Source organism: Nyctereutes procyonoides, unplaced genomic scaffold (genome assembly GCF_905146905.1).
Source record: "Nyctereutes procyonoides isolate TBG_1078 unplaced genomic scaffold, NYPRO_anot_genome, whole genome shotgun sequence".
Taxonomy (NCBI): Eukaryota; Metazoa; Chordata; class Mammalia; order Carnivora; family Canidae; genus Nyctereutes; species Nyctereutes procyonoides.
Genome location: NW_026575082.1, coordinates 7,890,897 through 7,912,185, shown reverse-complemented (window position 1 = coordinate 7,912,185; position 21,289 = coordinate 7,890,897). Strand labels below are relative to the sequence as shown.

Here is a 21,289-nt window from a genome sequence, read left to right as displayed (position 1 = left end):
CAGATTTAAGTCAGATTTCTTAAGTAGTTGAGTAATGTTAAATCATTTTCATGTTCTAGGCAATTTTCTGTAAAATCAAGAGATTGATTAATCATCGGTTCTCAAATTGTGGTGAGTGCAGAGATCACTTGGGGAGCTCACTAATAATTCTCCTGGACATAGGCCTGAGACTCCCTTTCAGTGGGTCCAGGAATCTGTATATCAACAAACATCCTAGGGGATTTTGATGCTGGTCCTAAGTTAGTGTCAAAGCTGAAATAGTGGGCTGGTGACCTCAGAAATCTCCTACTTACCAGTTTCCTCATTGGTTGGCTGGACATAATCTGAAGAGACACAGATAGGAAGGGCTGCCGTCAAAGGACTAGGTCCCTGGACGCCAAGAGATGACAGTGCAGCTGCTCCTGAGGCCATGACCTCTGTTCTTCTTCCAGGAGTGGTAGTCCTTCTGGGCTTCAGCAGGTAACATCCCTGGAGTAGCTCAAGATACTGCATTATAATTCCCCCCATAGTATTACCTGGAACTTCTAGGGAAAGGAATCAATTACAACTCTTCCTGGTTTCAAAGATATGAGGCAAAGATAACCCTGATAGGTCAATTAATCAATCAATGAACCATAAAAGAAATTATCATTTCCCTGGAGAAATCTGATTTTTGTAGGAAAAATGGTAGTTATGTATAAGATCTAAATACAAAGACAGGAATTCCAATGAAGGAAAAAAAGGAGGCAGCATAGCACAGACAGGTAAGCAGCCACAGACCATACTCAGCCTCCATTTATTCACCTCTAACACAGGGATAACAGTATTTTAGAGAAAGACAGACTAAATAATAAACATTATGAGAATAGTGCCTGTGATATAGAGAGAGCTCTTTTAAGTGGAAGTTACAAAGAAATCCATGTCATTACTCATCAGTGAGAGTTTATATGATAATACCAAGAAAATGGTACAGAATATAAGAAACGAAGAAAAAAGGTAGAAATAATTCCTGATTCCTGCTCTCAGAATTGGTAAATTTTTCAGAGTATTGGCATGTCCATTTCTTTGAATTAACTTAGGTGGCCCAGAAACTCCTGAGCTTCCTAGATCCATCGTTAAGACCTCTAATCAATAATTTTCAGACACCACAGATTTATGTGCTTCTATTTCAATATTTAACATTTGTTCTGTCCTCATGCCTCTAGCGTAAATAAAATTACCTGGCTTGTTTTAGTGATGATAGCAATTTGCTAAAGCACTTTAAAAATGTCATTTTTTTTATTAACCTATTAATTTGACTAGAAAAATTTTCCCTAAATAATGAGCATGTAGGGATCCCTGGGTGGCGCAGCGGTTTAGCGCCTGCCTTTGGCCCAGGGCGCGATTCTGGAGACCCCGGATCAAATCCCACGTCGGGCTCCCGGTGCATGGAGCCTGCTTCTCCCTCTGCCTGTGTCTCTGCCTCTTTCTCTCTCTCTCACTCTCTCTCTCTCTGTGACTATCATAAAATAAAAAAATAAAAAAAAATTAAAAAAAATGAGCATGTACAGGTGTGTGTGTAAGTGAGCGTGTACAGGTGTATGTGTGTAAATAATGAGTGTGTACAGTGATGCATTTTTCTTCTCTTACACAGAATTTTCTTACTTTCAAAAGTGTTGGGAAAACTGCTGAAGGTGATCAGTACTTGAATGATATTGGTGTAAATTCTCAGTTTAAAACTAATGTTTGTTAAGAGTTACATCATGAGTTCTTGACACAACTTCTTTCTGCTAGATTGTTTATAAGTCTTATTCTTCGTGATGTTTTAGGCTGAACTAGAATTTGAACCCAGGCCTACCTGATCATAAACTCTAATTCTTCTTTCTTTATTACATTTCAGAAGTTAAAAGGTGAAAATACTAAAAATATAGGTGAAAAAGAAAAGGCGAAAGTAATAAAGTATAACAGGTTTATAAATCATATAGAAATGACTTAATATCACTAAAAATTGCATAAAGAAGCTACTGACAAAATCAGAGACATTTACAAACAAATACGTCTTTACCAATATGTATGTTCTGGGCAATATGAAGGTTTGAGAAATAGGATTTGTACTGAGACAAGAGCCAAATCCATCTAAAAAAATTAAGGAAAAGAAGGAAATGAGAACATCCTGTCTTCTTCCAATTACTACAATTTACATTCATGAGACTGAAAAAGTCTACAAGCAATTATTAGTCGATTTTCAGTATCTAAAAATATTTTATTAAATATTATTATTTTGTTAAATATTATTTTTACAAAGCAAATTGCATAGAAAAATGTAAAAATGTTTGTGTTCCCAAAACGTTCTACGCCTTTTGTCCATCATCTTCTTGTCAGCTGCTCTCTCTTTAAAGAGTTGGTACAAAGGGATAGAGAAGAGATGTCACCAGTTTTATGTCTCATCAGGCCGGAAGGGCACAACACCTTGCAGAGATTTAGCATATCTCCAGGTAACGGCTGCTACACAGAGCTTGCTTCAAGCCTGGCTCACCTGTCTGGCAGCCATCAGTTTCAGGGAGGAGAATCTCACATTGCTCAGGAAGAGTTAAGAAGCTGAACGAGATTTTCAAGACATTTCAAGTAATAGGCATTTAGAGGGGTTTCTTCTGAGTTTGAGAAAGCTGAGAGAGAAAAATAAGAGTATGGAAGAATAAGTTTACTAAATTTCATGTTGCACTTAAGAACAGAATTCATACTTACTTTTTATTTATAATTTAATCAAAAAGTATAAACATAAAACAATACATCTCCATAATGGCAGCTGTTACCTACAACCCCAAAAGAATGCCTTGCTCTTTTCATGTATTAAACCATCTCTCCTAATGCATAAATTCTAACATAACTCAATTATTCACAACCTCTAGAAACTCATGGTCAAAGTGAGAAACAAACCAAAAAATCCACAAACCACTTATAAAGAATCAGACCAGGAAAGCACAAACTAATAACCAACAGACTTAGTACAGTTCAAGAAAGACACAATACAGTGCCTTAGCATAAAAAATGTTCAAAGAATAATGCTCATTGAAAACCGGTTTCACTTAAAATGAAAAACGAACTGTCAAAGAAAACCCTGCCTTGTATCACGATCACATCACAGGGCTGAGAGGATAGAGGGGCAATGGAATCTATTCTCGGAGGACTATAATTCAACTCCCTGATGTTAGATCAAAGTTTTCTGTTCAAGGTCAATTCTAATTGGGCCCAGTTCTTATCACCTCAGAACACATTATAGCACGGTGGTATAGCCACTGGCAAAGGAAGTTTAGTGAAAGAAAAGGAAAATGAATTGGAGAAAGATCAAAGGCATGTTTTAAGAAATTGTATCTCAAGCCTTCATCTATCAAAACAATTTATTATTTAAATAGGTGACATAATGAAAAGCATGGACCAGATATCAGTACATTTTATAATGCTTCGATAAAAATGCTCCTCAAACATCACCATAGAAAACTGTCATCTTGCTGTCAACTATCCAAACAATTCATTAATCAGAGAATTCACTTAACAGCTTCCAAGTTGAACTATAATCTCTTTCATAATAAAACTTACTTTTCTTTGCTAAGGAATATGCTTCATCCACTCTTCTTTTTATGGATGGGTTTTTCAAAGTCATTTTTGCCTGCAGGTAACATAAAACAATCCATTAATTAGATTTATTCCCATATGCTAAGGCTCAGGATACTACGATACTAATGCTGCCACTGCTGACCACAGCACTAAGCACAACATTTATAAAGTACAATAATGGAGCCTGGGAACTATCTATGAGTGCACCCCACTCAACTGTCACTGACATCCTTCCTTCTCCAACTCATTTCTTTCTCTGCCCTTCCCTTTACCCCTTCTCCCCAAACTCAAGCCTTAAAGGAAGACTCAGTCTTGGTTTCAATATTTAATATTCTCTCAAACCCCCGATTTCAGATGAATTATATCAAACGTACAATTGGTTAATAAATATTCACTAAGTAGCTGCAAAGTGTCAAATCCTGTGCTAAGCCCTAGGGATACGAGGTGAAAGTGACAGCACTGACTCTTTCCTCGTGTGAACTGTCGCCAGCTAGCAGAGGGAATAAGCCGCACAGACAAGGGACAAATGCCGAGAGTATTTGGCATTTTTTTCGGCATTCAGGGATGGTGTCTATCCTAATAGTGTCTAACATTTGGGCCACTATTTAATTGCTATATACACAAGGGCATTTCTCTCAGGAATGAGGTGTCTGCAAAGAAAGAAAAGCCCAAAGGTCAGAGAGAGCAAGTGCACGTCCGCACCTGTCAATCGTCCCCTTGGGACTGGCCCTGGGCTGCAGCCTTAGAAGAACCAAGGTTTCTCAAAACTCAGAAATGGCACACAGAAAACCACACACAATCTGGTTTTATTTCAGGATGCATTTTTCCTTAATATATCTTTTAGCAGAAACAATCTATACAAACATTAAACCAATGTCAAATCAATTTATATCAACAGGGAAAATTCGCCCAAAAGAGACACACTTCTGAAATGAGATATCCTGTTAATTAAATGAAAAGGATTTCTACTGATGGCTCATTAATTGTATAAATGCATAAGGCAACAAGGTCTTTGAGTTCATGGTTTTTTGTGTTTTTGTTTTTTTTTTTTTTTTCTCTTGCTGATACTCTTCTGGCGTCCCTGGCTACACTCTCAGAGTGTTTGCCCCCGGTGTTTGCCCCCGGCTATAACAACGACTTTAAAAACTGACCTTTTGATAATTGTGAATCAGAGCCCAAAGTGCAGCTGCTCCAATCCTCTGAACGTTTTGATTCTCGCTTTCCAGACAGGCAGCTAGCACACTAATGACTTTTTCTAATAATAAACACATTAGAAAAAAAAGTTCAGTCCCAGATATTACAATGTATTCTGTTCTTGGGCTAATCAGATACTCCCTTCTCCCCATCAGAATACATACAAAGTTGGTATCAGTAGACTATGGCAAAAACAATCTTGTATAGCATGTGTGGGAGGACAACCTCAAAACAAATTATTTTCATGACAGGCATAGAATACTCAGGAAAGCTGTGGCAGCCTAATTTTTTTGGCCCTAATTCAACAAAGGCACATTCATTTAAACAACAATAGTGCAGAAGTAAATAATTATACAAAGAGTTGTATAAATGAGCTGTTCAATTATAGCTCACATTTTGGTGTGCAGGCAAACAGATTTGTTCTTATGATAAATTATAAAGACTATTAAAAGAACATCAACTGCATGGGTTACTATATAAAACAGTAATCAAGAAAAACGAAATTAGTTAAGCCCTTTAAAAAAGGAGTAAACATTTTAGAGAAATGTTTCTGTGTATGTATATACGTCAGAGGAAAAAGTGATTTAAAGGCATATTCAACACTCAAGGTATGTCCCCTTTTTGCAAAGCTAGCCAGAGTATGAAATCAAGATTTATAAATTACCTGCAGCAGCCTACTCATTTTAAGTGAAGATGCAGAGAAGTCCAGTCCTAAGGAAACTGTCAGGGTATTTCAGACCAACATATGAACCTATCTTATTACTTATTTTTATATACCATTAAATTGCATCAAATCATTTTTCCTCTAAAATGTATGTTTAAAAACATGTAGCATTCTGAAGGGTTGTTATTGGGAACTCTGTCTGAATAACCACTCTCCACTCTACTGTGGATGCATCTAAATAAACTGTAACCCGGTTGAGGGAAAAGTGTGTGTCTACTCAATGGTGAATATTCCAACCATCAGGCCAATTTATTTTAGGGGCTCGATGAATACTAGTTTATGAAAGATTCCATAATTAAAGCAACAAAAATGCTGTTTAGGTAATTCTATTTAGTTGTCAAAGAAATCTTAAGGAATTTTACATCTTTTAAATTTTTTTTTTAATTTTTTATTTATTTATGATAGTCACATAGAATGAGAGACAGAGAGGCAGAGACACAGGCAGAGGGAGAAGCAGGCTCCATGCACCGGGAGCCCGACGTGGGATTCGATCCCGGGTCTCCAGGATCGCGCCCTGGGCCAAAGGCAGGCGCCAAACCGCTGCGCCACCCAGGGATCCCAGGAATTTTACATCTTTTATAGAGAAGGAAAAAAAGCTGCTCCACAAAATATCTTCTGTATAGTGAGGGACAGTGTAGAAGGTACATATGGGTTCTGAACTTCCCTGCCAACTGGGCCCTACTCCTTACCACCTTCTCTGTATTTCCTAGCCTCCCTTGCTTTTCCTGTGCCATAACTAGTCCTTACCAAGACTTATCTGATGAAATTCACTATGTGAAGTTATAGGTGGCACCTGGTACTCTTAGGGTACATCATGAAATGAGAGGGTAGTTTCCTTTGTATCCCTGAGTATCATCAAGTGATGTTTTTATATATATGAGAACATAAAACCCATATTCTAAGTAAGTTTATAATAACTCCTTCTACCAGTTACTATTTCTTAAGCATATTTAATAAAGTACATATACAGATCAATTAATGTGGTGTCCCCAATGATGCAGCAACGAATTTAAAAAAAAAATACATTTCATTGTGAAATATAACTTGCATACAAAAAAGGCACATTAAACATTTTTAAGTTTAAATTATAGGTATAAAATAAGCACCCCCCCCACACACATATATATAACCTCAAGAGAATGGGTAACAGTAAAATGTAACTAGTAAGTAGGAAATGATGAGTTTTAAATACTTATTACCTTTCTTCTTAATAGAATTGATTTAGTTACAAATTTAGGAATATCATATTGCTAGCCTGAAATCAGCTATCCTAAGAGTAATTTACACCATGAAAATCAACAAATGCTACAAACCAGAGCTGAATTAATGGTAAAGCTGAAAGAAGTTTGTTTTACGACTACATTTTGCATAAAGGTGAGAACTAGTTTTAACAGTATTAGATTTAACAAATTAGATTTAATGACAATAAATTTATTGGGAAAAAGAGCTGACAGGGATGCAGTTTCATCTGTCAAATCATGATTGAACTGCAAACACAGACTGACTAGAGATACAAGAGTTCAGCAAAGGTCTCCCATGTTTGGTACCTATATATTTATAGAATTTGTTTGGTTATTTTAAATCTTTCAATTTTTCACTTTCCTGTCTCCTGCAAACATTTCCAAGCTTGTCACTTACTTATCTAAATATGGTATATTAAATTTATCTTTAAATCTGTGTTTTATAATTCTAATATCTAAGTCTGGGCAGATAAGTTGATGTATTTCCCCCTGCTGGTTCTTACTCATGTTGCCATGCTTCCTTCCTGATGAGCTTGGTCACATTTAACAATACATTGATACTTTTGAAAAATCGTGAAGGTTCTCTGAGGCTTAGTATGCACTTGTCCTCTACAAATCAGGGGCAGCCTGGCTCTGCTAAGCACCCAGGGGCACTACTGTCAATCGAGGTTCTGCTCAAACCAAAGTCTTAGGTCACTTGGGCCATAGATCTCTGGGCTACAGCGCTGTGAGGGGCAGTAGGTGGTGCCCATTCCTCACACTTGTTTTTCTTTTCTTTATAATCACCTGGATAAGGGTTGGGGAACCAATGTAATTTTGATTCATCCTTCTCCTAAGGCTAGTTCTTTGGAGTTCTCTATAAATACAGACAACATGGCCTATAAACTCCCCATCTTGGACACTCCTGACTGTTGTTTCTTGACTCCTCAGCATGTCTAAACAAAAGCCAAGTGTACAATGTTGGCAAATGTCCTTGAAACAAAAAATACATATTTCATATACATATTTTGTGTTTCTCTAGGCATGAACTTCCAGTCACAATTGGCCTGAGAGTTTCCCGCTATTTTCTCAGTTCTTTGGTTTTCTTTGTTTTTTGTTTTTTTTTTTTAATTTTTTTTAATTTTTATTTATTTTATGATAGTCACACAGAGAGAGAGAGAGAGAGAGGCAGAGACATAGGCAGAGGGAGAAGCAGGCTCCATGCACCGGGAGCCCGACGTGGGATTCGATCCGGAGTCTCCAGATCGCGCCCTGGGCCAAAGGCAGGCGCCAAACCGCTGCGCCACCCAGGGATCCCTGGTTTTTTTTTTAAAGATGATTTCTGATATATTTATAGCATAAATAATATAAATAATAATATAAATAAATTTATATTTTTTAGCATATTTTTGTTGTTCTCAGAGAAGACCTTGCCTGACATTACATTACCAGGAATACTCTAGCTCTATTCCTAACAGTAAGGTCAAACCCCACAACCCACCCCATCTCTGACCATCAAAACCAGAGGTTTGGGCACTAATGATCAGTTTTGCAGTCTTAGCTGGTAGATTTTAAACTAGCTGACTCTGCTAAGCCCTCCCTCTGGACCCCAAGTGGAAATGGGAGGGCAGTGCCTGTGACGTGCTTCAAAGGTTCATACAAAAACTGTCCAGTTGCTGCCTCTTATCCTGCCTTGATGGCCCCTAATCGCATGTCTCTGGGGCTGAGGAAGCTCTTTTTTACCAAAAATTTGTCCAACTGCTTTAAGCTCAGGAAGAAGACAGAGCACCGCTATTACAAAGAAACACTAAAAATAAATCCAGAGGGAAAACGTAGACTTTTCATTGCATTCCCTAAAGCCCATTCTTTCTCTAACTCTCTCAATAAGAAAGTTGCAGTGAGTAGTCCTCAAAGAAAAAACTTCTTCTGAGAAAGATGAGTAACTAATAGGTGATAGCAGGTCTGGGAACAGATCCCTCACATATGCTATCTCATTGCCCTATAAGGCAGGGCCTATCATTATCCTCACTCTACCCCATGGCAGCTGGCACAGCGTCAGTAGAGGAGCTATAGAAAAGCAGAGCTCATATCCACTGTTCATTTTGCTAAGTTAAAAGCTGACTGAGCTTCTAAAATCTTTCCCAGTATTTCCAACAATTCCATAATTACCAGGAAAAGAGAATCACCACTGCATACATAGCAGGACATATGCAGAATCATTGTCACTCACTTAGAAAACTCCATGTGCCATAGAAAAACACCTCTAAGAAAAGATTAAGTAAAGAACATGAAAGGAAAACAGAATTAATCTATCTGCAGCATCTACCACATACCATAAGTGGTACTAGGTACTTCATGTGTGTTTATAAACTGATGTCTACCAAAACCAAGAAAGGAAGGATTATTTTACAGATGAAGAAACTGGACCAGGGGAAGCTGTCTCAGGTGATACTGGAGTGAGCATCCAACACCAGGTGTGTGGAGGTCTAGATCCCAACTCTTTTTTTTTTTTCCTCCAAAAAAAAAACAATGCAATGTAACCTTATAATAAAACTTGCTCCCTCTAAAATTCACACTCTCCTCACAGAAACAGCACATGGTTGCAAAAACAGAGCTTTCCATTTCTCTCCTTCTGCTTCAAAATTTTTCCGAATCCTCACCTCCATCTGTCCTGTATCTCAGAGAATGACGTCTCTGTAAGGCTAATTTCACCATGTGGTCTTGGGTTCTGAATTCTCCTGCCTGCTTAGGAGCTCTCTCCCAGTCACCAAATACTCATGGGATGCTTACTAGTGATAGGCACAATTCCAGACGCTACAGATAAACATGAAGAAAAGAGATGAAAACCTCTTGATCTTATAAGAGCTAATGTCCTAGTGTGCACAGACTCGGAATAAACAGATACATGCCAAAAACATACAGTATCTCAACTGGTGGTAACAATATGGAGAAAAATAAAACAGGCAGATGGACTGGTGAGTGAGAAGGAAGTAGAGGGGGCAGGAAGGGGATGTGGGGACTTTCATGCTGACAGGTTGGTCTGGAAAGGCTTCATTGACACAGCAGCTGCTCAGAGACCTAGAGGAGCAAGGAGAGAGAGACAGGAGAAGTCGGGGTGAGGCCAGACAGCACCGACGCCATGCTCCTCCTCCCTGCTACCTCCTGGATCCTGTGCAGCCACCAGGGGCAAGATCTGTGAACCCTGAGAAGGTTCCTGGTCCCTGGAAGGCTGGAGCCACATCTGGTTCATCTCTGAGGAGAGGATCCACCTAATTCATTCCAACAGCCTCTGCTTCCAACAGTGCCTTGAACACAGTGGTATTTAACAAATACCTGACAAATTATTTATAAAACAATTTTAGGTTTTTATCTGAATGGAATACTCTAGGAATGACCACATGTACAGGTGGATGCGTGTGTACGTGTGTGGTGTATACTGTGTGGTGTATACTCACCATTAGCCAGGATCTTGGGCTTATTGGCAGGACTGAAGCAAATATTATGAAAGATAAGAAGAGGTATATAAGGGCTGCTCTTATGCTTATATTTGCTCATCTCTGTAAGTAAGTCTAAACAGCCATCCAGCCTCAGGATCATTTGTTGCCCGTCTTCTCCAAATGATATATTCAGGAGTAACTTCAACCAAAGAATGGTCAGATTACTGAGATGTTTATTTCCTCCTTTTGGCAATGTTAGAGATAGAAAGTTCTGTAAGAAGTTACTCTGTGGGAAAATAGAGAGAATATTATTTTCTTCTTGAATCTTTTCATTATTTTCCTTGTCCCTTAGAGACCAATTAACTAGCATTCTGCTCTTCTTTTCTGCAACCTTAATTCATCCTTTCTCCTAACAACTACCCTCCAAATACTCCATCTATATTGTTTCCAGGTATAAGTGAAAAAGTTAAGAAGAACAAAATCGTGCTCCAATTTTAATTCTTACTAATTCTTTCCTGATGATGGTTAAAGTAACTACATATAGTCAACTCTTAATTATTTTTGGGTGGATAGTTCAGTTTGGGGATTATTTCAGGCCTCCTGAGTTTTCTCTTTCTGTCTGCCTTCTGGCAATTTTGCTACTCATTAAAAGCTATCCTATGGGGAGGAAAAAAAAACAAAACCCAAATCAGTCTTGGATACCAGTTAACAACGCTAGTACGACTGAAAAGATCTGAATCTTTATAGCTACAAGCGTTCTTAAAAATAACACAATCTATGTGTACATCTCATATTCACTTTACCCGAGCTGCTTAAGTTCGCAGATGACTTCTCGTGGCTACATGCCATTCTAGTACACTTATAGACGAACATCAAACATTTCAGTTAGATAGAAATGTGATCACTTAACTTTCATAACTGTCCAGATTCTCTCTCATCTCTTTCCTACTTAGTAATCTATTATGGCCTATTTCCTGGGTTCCCTGCACCTAAATCAAGATGTTGGCTTGAACCTGTAAGGTAAATTTAACACTTTTATGTGAAACGACCCTAAGTCTAAAAAATGAAATGATATAATGATATGGAAGTGCTAACTCACAATCTTATACACCTGAAACTAATATTAACTTGTATATGTTAACTAACTGGAATTTAAATAAGAACTTAAAAAATAAAATACAAGAATGAAATGAGCTATAGAAATATTAGCAATATAACCCAAGCAACAAGCAAACTATAAAACTACATGCTCAGTTTGCACTGTCCTTGCCATTACTAACATCTACTTCTCATCATTCCGTTCAAATTAATGCTTTCTAGCTTTATCCCGTGCCTCTCCCACTCAGCTAGATCCTGCCATGATACTGGAGATTTGGGCTGACGGCTAGTGATAAAATACATGGCAGTGCCTTCAATTATAAATAAGCTATGGGCATTCCTTCTTTTTGCTGAAGCTAAAGATGTTTGTAGATGATTTCCTATACTGGACATGGTAGAGAGAAACAAGACCTTTGTACTGGCTACAGTTTCTAATGCTCAGGGATGAGTAATGGAGAGGTCCAACTGTAGTGACCAGGGCTCATTAGGACAAAGCAGTAGGGGAAGCTCAGGGGTTGCCTCATTAGAGCAGAGTAAAAACAACTTGACTGAGCTAGCTGTACCTGAAACAGAGTCCAGTGAAATACACATCAAAATATGCATGAATACACAGTACCAGAACCACAGACTGAGAGTGGAAAACACCTTCAAGATTATGTTGTTCAACCTGAGAAATTTACAAATGAAGCTTAAGGAGAGAAGGCCTCCAGCTCAAAGTCACGTGAGACCTGATTAGCACTCATCTGGGAGTTCCCATTCTACTTCACCCATGTGAAGGGGCAGGAAGCACTACCCCCAGTCTGTGCTCTCACACACCTCCAAGGACAGTTCAGTAGAACTTCACAGATATATCCAATCCTATGCCAGTAAATAAACAGCTAACTCTGCTGGGAGTAATGGACCTCTGGTTTGCACCTTTTGCCAATGTATACAGTGTGAGTACTCCCACCATGGTTGCTTTCAAGGTGGCACCGTGATGTCAACTGGGTCACAAAATTCCTAAAAATCAGCAATGACACTCATAGATAGCCTGACTTAGCTCCAACACACCACTGAAAAGACTGTTTCTTACCTAGAGACTGCAATCAATGTGGGGTTTTGTGGGGTGGGTGGGAAGCTGACACAATAGAGGAAAAGGAGACTGAATTCTTATGAATGCTGTCAATTTTCATAATTTGTCTTGGCCTCCATATAAGAGAAACAGAAACACTCAAAGTACTAGGTACTAGTAAACAACAGATAATGCGATCATATTCACATCTTAAAGTATCTTCTAAATTATGGATTATGTTCATACATATCTAAATATAATCTCACTGAACATGTGTATTAGAATTTAACTCATTCAATCCTTTGTAAACTACCCTAGATTAAAATCAGTGATAAGAAGTCAAGTTTTGGCACTGGAGTTCCAGAGGACTGATAACATTTTATGTCATAAAGAAGTTACGTCTCAGGGCACCTGGGCAGCTCAGTGGGTTAAGCATCTGACTTTGGCTCAGGTCATGATCCCAGGATTCTGGGATCCAGTCTCAGTCAGGCTCCCTGCTCAGCAGGGAGTCTGTTTTTCCTTCTCCCTCTGCCCCCCCCCCCACTTGTGCTCTGTCTCAAATAAATAAATAAAATCTTTAAAAAAAAAAACAAAACAAAACAAAAAAGAAGTTAGGCCTAAGTGGGGAGAGGCAGCTGTGATTTCACATACCGTTTTGACAATGCAAATTGAATGGAAATGGTTACTGTTCAATTTGGTCTACATAAAGACTAATACATTACTTTTATGATCTCAAATAAATGTAAGACAGCTGTCTTTCTAAATCCCTCATTTTTGAGGAAGATAAAATATAATCCAAAAGCTAAGAAGATAAACGAAAAAGAAATGGAATGATCATTCTCTAGCTTGTCACTTTTCATGTGTTATCTATCAACTGGCTTTAAACAAAGTGAACTTCTTAATCCTTTTACAATCTTTTAAAATACAATGCCTTGAAATCATAATAATTTAATTTTTAGAAATTAAGTTCTAGATTTTTTACATGTTCTCCATTAGAAGTATTATTTTACTTTTTTTTTTTTTTTCAAGCTATAAAGGTGACTCCTGGGTGGCTCAGTGGGTTAAGAGTCTGACTCTTGATTTTGGCTCACGGCATGATCTCAGGGTCGTGAGATGCAGCCCACCATCAGGCTCCGCACTCAGCATGGAGTCTGCTTGAGAGTCTCTTGCTCTCCTGCCCCTCCTCTAATTCTCATACCCACTGTCTAAGATAAATAAATAAATCTTAAAAAAAAAAAAGTTATGAAGGAGAGATTAAGTACTCACTTTCTGAATTACTCCTTTACAGTCATGAGATAAGGCCAGGTTTGAAAGAAACATAAAAACCATCTGCTGAACTGCAGTGTTCTCAAGAGGCATCTGGGAAGCCAACTTCAGGATACACCCCATCAGAGAGGTGCTAGGGGCTCCTCTATACGCAGCTTGAGCTGGATATTGTCCGTAACTTGACCAACAAAGAGAACTGCAACCTTAAAAAATAAAACAAGCAAACAAACAAAAAACCAGCCTTTCACAATGTCTTCTTAGTTTCATTATTTAGTTAAAAAAAAAACAAAAAACAAAACCTAAGCCGTGAAGCATATCTGTCCATCAATGACTTATCCACTACCTATGAACTGCAAATCAGCACTAAAGGCTAGTGCTGAAGTCTCATTTAGTTTAATGGATCTGCCATCTTTACCAAGGGTCTAATGATCTCAACAGGGCATTTTAAAATGCTAAGTTTATTCTTTTAAAGACTAGAATATGCATAAGAAGTTTTTAAATAGTTCCTTAAAAAGACATCTAAATAAAGACTTGTGTAGAAGAACAGAATTTTGGAAATGGGAGGTAACTTGATCTAATGCCTTCATTTTATGGAAGGGGAAAAAAAAGAGGGATGAAATGATCCCAGGGTGTGGGCCCAGAACAAATGGTACCAGCCAAGTACTCTAAATAAAGGCATAGACCTCAGAAAAGCCAGCAACTTGCTCAGAGTGACACAGCTCATAAGCAGCAAGAGCCAGCAGTGGCGTAAATTGATTTTCCAGCATTCAGTGTTTTCTCAGTAAATTAAACAACCATATGGGATTTATCACGGGAGTAAAATAATCATAGAAGAATTAGAAATTCATTTTACTGTATTGTAACATAAATCTAAAATATAATTAACTTGTGAAAGTCCATGTGAGGAGGCCAGCCTAAGTATAACAGATCAGAATCAAATACATTCTGCAAAATAAAGTCATAGAAGGCAAGGAAACACAAATAAATATAGTGATCTTTCCTGTATTCATACTATATACAGTGTCCAAATAGCAAGGTTTCTATCAAATCTACTAAATGGTACAGTTTTGCTTGAAAACAAACCAGGTAGGAAAATAAAATTTCTTCCTCAATTTAGTTACCTAACCACAATCTCAGACTTACATCAATTTGAAGTATAAGAGTAACACAGACTATAGCCTCAAGAGATTTAAAATATGTTTCTTTGGCTCAATGTTTAGCAGCTGATTTTGTCCCTCCTGACTTCCCTAACCCTAAGCTAAGGAGTGAAGGAGGGGACAGAAGCATAGAGCACAGATGCAGCACTGGACAGACAGCTCTACTGCACTGATCATGCCGTCAGGAGGTGGTGAGCCGGAGGATGCAGCCAGAGGAGACCATCCAAACAGAAGAACAAGACAGTTAGTAACAGAATGGAGACAAGAAAATTCTGTGCAGGAGTGAAAGTGCAGGAGTCCAGAACCTGAAGGTCTGCCTACACCATCAGTTTCTGCTGGTGAGACAAGCAGGGTGGACTCCAGGAATGGACAGACCAGAGCTGGGGTAGAGGTCCATGTCTATTGCAGAATCGATCGGTGTCTATCATGGTAATGACTAGAACGACTCTGAATTGTTTTGAGTTCCAGTCCTTTCTCTGCATATCGTTCAAAATTTGGAGAACCCAGTTGCTGAGCTGCTGAATGGTGGCTAGAAGTAAGAACACACACTTGCTGACAAGATCTTATGTGTATAACTCTGAGTTTTTAAGGGGAAGTGAATACTGTCAGCAATTCTATTTTACCTCCAAGGTGGACACGCTTTCCCTCAGTTCAAACAGCTACTTCACACACCTCCTCTTCTCAAATCACCTCCACCCTGGCCTTTGCTCACTCTTAGCTGCTGGCCTCTAACAATGTGTGGCCCTTAGTGGCTTCTCAATAAAACCGCTGTTAAAGGAATGGAAAGAGGTGTCCCAATGACATCAGTTATCACAAGGTAGACTGTATCCAGAGCTACCTTTTATCATGCCAGCTCTTACTCTAGAATCTATAAAAGTTTTAACCTTCCCGGTTTTTAACGTCTTATATCATAATTTTTACTCTCTCAATTTTCCTATTAAATTTTCCTACTGCCATATAAGCAGGCAAGTTTCTCCCTCTCTATTCCCTGAGCTATCTAATGACTCTTCCTATCTCAACAAACACATGCTGAAGTATCTTATAATACCTTTGAGAAAGCTTCGCTCTAACCAACATACACTCCAAAGTAGAAGAAATGATTCAAAATACATATTTGTTTTTCCAGTCCACTTTAAACAACATTATATAAAATTAGTATTTTAGTGATATTACAGAAAGGCAGTGCTGGGGATCTATTTACCATTTGGAAAATTTGCAGTATAGACACAAAGTAGCTGCAGAGCAATTTGCATCAATGAATCATCCATCAAAAGCCAAGGCCAGAGAGAGTGCAAGACAGGAACAAGATGAGATTCAAGAGCCGCTTCCTGTTGTGAAAAGGAAATATGGACGGTATTAGTCTGAATATATGAAAATATAAAATTAAAATCAAGTCAAAAAAAAACAAATCAAGTTACCAACATAAGGAGACAGAAACTGAATTCATCTTTGTTCTGATTAGTTCAAGCTAGCATTACAATTTCTGCAGACAGATTCAGCACCTTGCCCAGGACTGCTGGGACCATGAGTCCAGCCAGCCTCAGGAAGTCCCTTCAACACTCACATGGCCACAGTATACAACTTAGGTAAGAAATGCTACAAAAACAGCTTCTGAACATGTAAATTAAGCAAGACAGTGATATCTCACTATACTGAATAAATTCTTATAAATACTCCAGTATGGTTAAGAAATGGGATTTTCTGGTTAAGTAAACATACTGAACAGTTTCAAGTTTGCCCTCCACCTTCTCTCTTCTCTGTGTGTATATGTGTGTGTGTGTCTGGTAAGTGTGGACAGGTCAGAAGTAGATTACGGTTTGTAAATAATTTGAATATACTAAAATTTAATTATATGAATAATTAATATGTGTTAATATGTTAAACCAATAAATTCTTAAGTAATTCATAGTCTTTATTACAAAGACTATGTATTTATACATACTAACTGTTTTCAGTAAATGCAGCAATTGTTTAAGTGAACAGGAATTACTAGGTAACTTATAGACCTATATGCACACACGTGGGTATTTATATAAATACACGTATCCTATACAATTTTACGCAGCATCAATGGCAGAAGACAGTGAGATGTTATTCCTAGTGTTCAACCCTCTCCATTAGCTTTGACATCATTCCCAATATTATTCATCCCACTTTCCATAAGCCTGGAAGAGAGCCCTATGATTACTGAGAAAACAGAAACAAGTAGGTCTAAGCTCTTTCTCTACTCTGCAGTTCTGTTAACCTAGTTTATCTGTGTCTCCATCCATTGTTCCTGCCCAGAAAAAGGAATAGGTGTTCCTCTTTTGCTGGAGGTCAGGAAGTCCAACTGTGTTCTGAAACACAGCCTACCCCCTCCTCAGGGAGCTTCATCCATCAATTAGTTCTGTTCTTCCTGTCTCTTTAATAGCAAATCCCCAAGTTGATCACTTCTATTTATGTTCAAGCAGGTTATATGTGAGGAGAAACAAACATACAGACTAACTTCTTATAATGCTATATGTCCTAAATTATCAATGCTGCTTTTCATGACCAATCTTCTAGAAAGAGTACTCTTACTGCCATCACATCCCATCTCTTCTTGAATCTTCAACTCACTTCAATGTATTTTCTGTCCTAATGGTGCTAGCAAGACCACCATGGCACCTGTTAAAGGTCTGCTTTTTCTTTATTTCCACATACCATCTCGACCCCGGGATATCTTCAAATCCTTTCCGGCACTCCTTTCCCAGCTAGAATCTGCCTTCTCTTATAGTTTCCACAGATATTTTCATGTACAGCCTTTTGGGGAATTTCAACAGTTTACACTGGTAATTCCTAATATCCTCAAACTGTATCACCACTCAGAACCCCGGAGCCCTGTAATCTACTGACTACCAGCCATCTTCCCCCCTGGATGTCCCAAAGACCCTTCACATTAACGTGTGTAAACCTAAACATTACGCTCTCTCATGCCTACACTCTGCTCTATCATGTGCACTTGCATTAAAGTAGAGCCTGGAAATCATTCTACATTTCTCTTTTCTCCTCAGTATCTCCCTACCCTCCTTCGCTTCTCCACCTGCCCCAGCTGGGGTCTCATCATCTCCCACCTATCCCTTACCTCTAACCTTGCCCAATTCTATTTACCTCACAGCTATCACCATCTTCCCAGTATGGAAACTCTTTAATGTCCCACGTGTATGCTGGTGTAAGGGAGGCATGCATGACTTGTTGAATTACCATAAGAGTACCCAATGATTAGTACTGGGAGCATCTTATACTCCACAGGTAAGTTGGAACAGGAAAAGAAATTAAGAATCTTTACCCCATAGGACTGTATTTATACTCAACAGTAATCGAAGTACTCTTCAAATTTATTCCTTATTAAACAACTTGGAAATGTAGAAATGCTTTGCCTTAGTGAGAAATTACACTTTCATAGATGGCTAATGTGACACCAATGTGAACACTATATTTATAACCAGTACTAGCTAGCATCTCATAAATCTCTATGAGCAGATCCTACCTGGAAAGCGTTCCAGGGTATTCCCAGTGTAAGGTGTCATGGATTAATATCAACTGCATCCAGTCACAAGCACATTATGTAGCATAAGGGATCACAAATTTAGTAAATGACACCTCCATTTTGAGTAAAAACTTCATACATTGGGAATTTTAGTAAAATTGATAAACATTTAATTCCCATCAACTTGTTTTGAAATGTAAATTGCTAGTAACACATCATGAACAAATTAACACAGCCTAAGGAGTATGTTCAAAATGTTCATTTTCTAGAAATGTTTTTTCCAATTTCATCACAAGTAAAAGCAAAAAAAAAAAAACTTCTTTAAAAAGGAAGCTCCTATAATTTATCTTTCTTTTATTCATTTTCCACAGTATTTCTGTGTGAAAGCTGGTGCTTCAAAAGTGTTGTATCACCATGACAAAGCAAATCAAAGAGCTCAAGACACTGTATCTTATATAACAGTTACTAACACAGTATTTTAAATAACAGCATCAATGGGGCGCCTGGTGGCTGAGTCAGTTGAACAGCCAGCTCTTGGTTTTGGCTCAGGTCATGATCTCAGGGTCCTGGGATAGCACCCTATGTCGGGCTCCCTGCTCAGCAGGGAGTCTGCTTGAGATTCTTTCCCTATGCCCTTCCCCCTGCTCATGTACTTACGTTCTCCCTCTCTCCCAGAATGAATAAATAAATCTTTTTAAAAATTATAAGTAAATGAATGAGAATGAATGACAGCATCAATGCTCACAGACACAACAAAACACCTCAGTACTTCCCAGGCAAAGGGGCTGAGTTTATATACATATGCATTCATCTTCTCAATAAGCCTGTATGGCAGACTATTTTTTTAAACAATTATTATCATCAGTACTATATAAAAATGGTGTTATCTTGAGCTTACATAAGCATGCATTTTGAACATGAGTCCAGTAAAGCAAGAGGTGAAAAGCCTCCCAAGGTGAACAGGGCCATGCTCAGTGACAGCAGTAAGCATTTTCTACCCAAACAGGAGACACTCTTTTTTCCTTATGGATACAGATACCGCCACTTATTTCCTAGACAGCTACTTGACAACGGACTTTGAAAGAACTCTGCTTTATAAGATGTACATAACCACTTAACTCCATCTTAGTAAAAAACACAACTAAAATGTGTAACCATAGAGAAAGAAGCTCAAGTTTGCTTTAGCTGCCTGAAGTTTCAGGGATAAAGTTAAAATGCTGATATAAACAAGAAATGCCATCAATGTTAAAGAATAACAAGATGCATCCATTTCTATGAATTAACAATGACTTTACGGACCAATTAGCTATGCTTCAAAAAAAAATCTGAAGAGTTTTTCATGCTTCATCCTATATTATCTCATATAAAAATTACTGTTTTTTTTTTTTAAAGATTTCATTTATTTATTCATGAGAGACACACAGAGAGAGAGGCAGAGACACAGGCAGAGAGAGAAGCAGGCTCCATGCAGAGAGCCCGATGTGGGACTTGATCCAGCGACTCCAGGATCATGCCCTGGGTCAAAGGCAGGTTGCCAAACCGGTGAGCCATCCAGGGATCCCCTAAAAATTAGTTTAATGCCAGCATTACTATCAAAATTTTGAAGCATCGTTTTACTTACTTTACACTCTTCATTTTGATAAAGACAGTTTCTTAGAAGCTGCATGGCAATGCTTAACTCTTTAATAAAACCGTCCTCCTGTTTAAACAAAAAGCAGTTTAAAAATCTGAACACAATGGCATATTCAACTTTTTTTAAAAAAAAGATTTTATTTATTTATTCATGAGAGACACACAATGAGAGAGACAGAGACACAGGTAGAGGGAGAAGCAGGCTCCACACAGGGGGCCCGATGCGGGACTCGATCCTGGGTCTCCAGGACCACATCCTGGGCCGAAGGCAGCACTAAACTGCTGAGCCACCAGGGCTGCCCATATTCAACTTTTTATATAAAGTAATTCCTTCTCCTTTGAGTCACATTACAATGCAGGTATGCTCTCGTGGCACCTGACCACCATAACTCTGAGGGGACTGACAAGCTAATGATCCCTAAAAGATGACCATATCTTAAGAAGCACATCCGCTACGAAAAAGCTATTTCTGTTCTATCAAGCATGGAGGAACTGAGATATATAATAGGCTCCATGTTTCATCTCAATAAAGTGAAGCAGGTACTGACTGGTTTTCAATCATATCAGGTGTTGGCTGACTTTCTCAATGATGAAGTAAAGAACCTTTGCCTAGAGAAGAAAAGGAAAAGAAGAAAAGAAACTAACAAACATGTAACCCCCTGCATCAAGAAAATTATTAAATAAGACGTTTTCTTGGTTTCTTATAAAACACAACAAAAGTTATTACATAGGTCACTGCTATAATGGCCTTAGCTATATACATATTTACGTATAAGTTTATATACATATGCATTCATCTTCTCAATAAGCCTGTATGGCAGACTATTTTTTTAAACAATTATTATTATCATCAGTACTATATAAAAATGGTGTTATCTTGAGCTTACATAAGCATGCATTTTGAACACGAGTCCAGTAAACTCGATACTAGAAAGAGACATTCAAAAGTCATAGAAGGAATAAACAGAGATTAGGAATACCAGCTCTACAACCACCCAGATACAGAGCAACTACTGGCTTTATCAGTTCCTAGCTGTATGACTGTGTTGGCCTGCGTGTTCATGAGATAACAAATATGACATACTTAGAACAGTTCCTTGGCACATAGAAAAGCTTAGTAAGTTATATCTCATTCCTAGTGCATCCATGCTTGCTTTGAGAAAATATCTTCTTTTGTAGTATAAACAATTTATCTGGTGAAATATACACACTCTAAAATGTTTACAGTAACAAAAACATGTAATACGTAAACCTCATTTTAAGATCTTTAAATGAAACTTAAGTCATATATACACACACAAGCCCAAGCCCAAAGCTGCTAATGTAGAAATCCCATTAATTTATCTAACTATATCTCTCCTCTAAATCAGATACACATTTCTACCAAATATGATGTCATGTATAAGCACAGGAAACTGGAGTGATGGTC

General features: G+C 38.1%; 1 protein-coding gene across 3 annotated transcripts in view; it reads right to left on the bottom strand.

Annotated features, from left to right (window-relative positions):
- Window positions 1-2,005: 2,005 nt before the first annotated feature.
- Window positions 2,006-21,289, bottom strand: part of LOC129514595 (rotatin) — a 144,807-nt gene continuing 125,523 nt past the window's right edge. For all 3 annotated transcript variants that reach the window (XM_055333317.1, XM_055333318.1, XM_055333319.1), the window contains 7 exons: window positions 19,850-19,927; window positions 15,922-16,048; window positions 13,564-13,766; window positions 10,167-10,434; window positions 4,725-4,828; window positions 3,556-3,625; window positions 2,006-2,624 (listed from right to left, as the gene is read on the bottom strand). In XM_055333317.1, coding sequence (XP_055189292.1) covers window positions 2,539-2,624; window positions 3,556-3,625; window positions 4,725-4,828; window positions 10,167-10,434; window positions 13,564-13,766; window positions 15,922-16,048; window positions 19,850-19,927 — 936 coding nt within the window. In that variant the 3' untranslated portion in view covers window positions 2,006-2,538. The remainder of the gene's footprint in view (window positions 2,625-3,555; window positions 3,626-4,724; window positions 4,829-10,166; window positions 10,435-13,563; window positions 13,767-15,921; window positions 16,049-19,849; window positions 19,928-21,289) is intronic.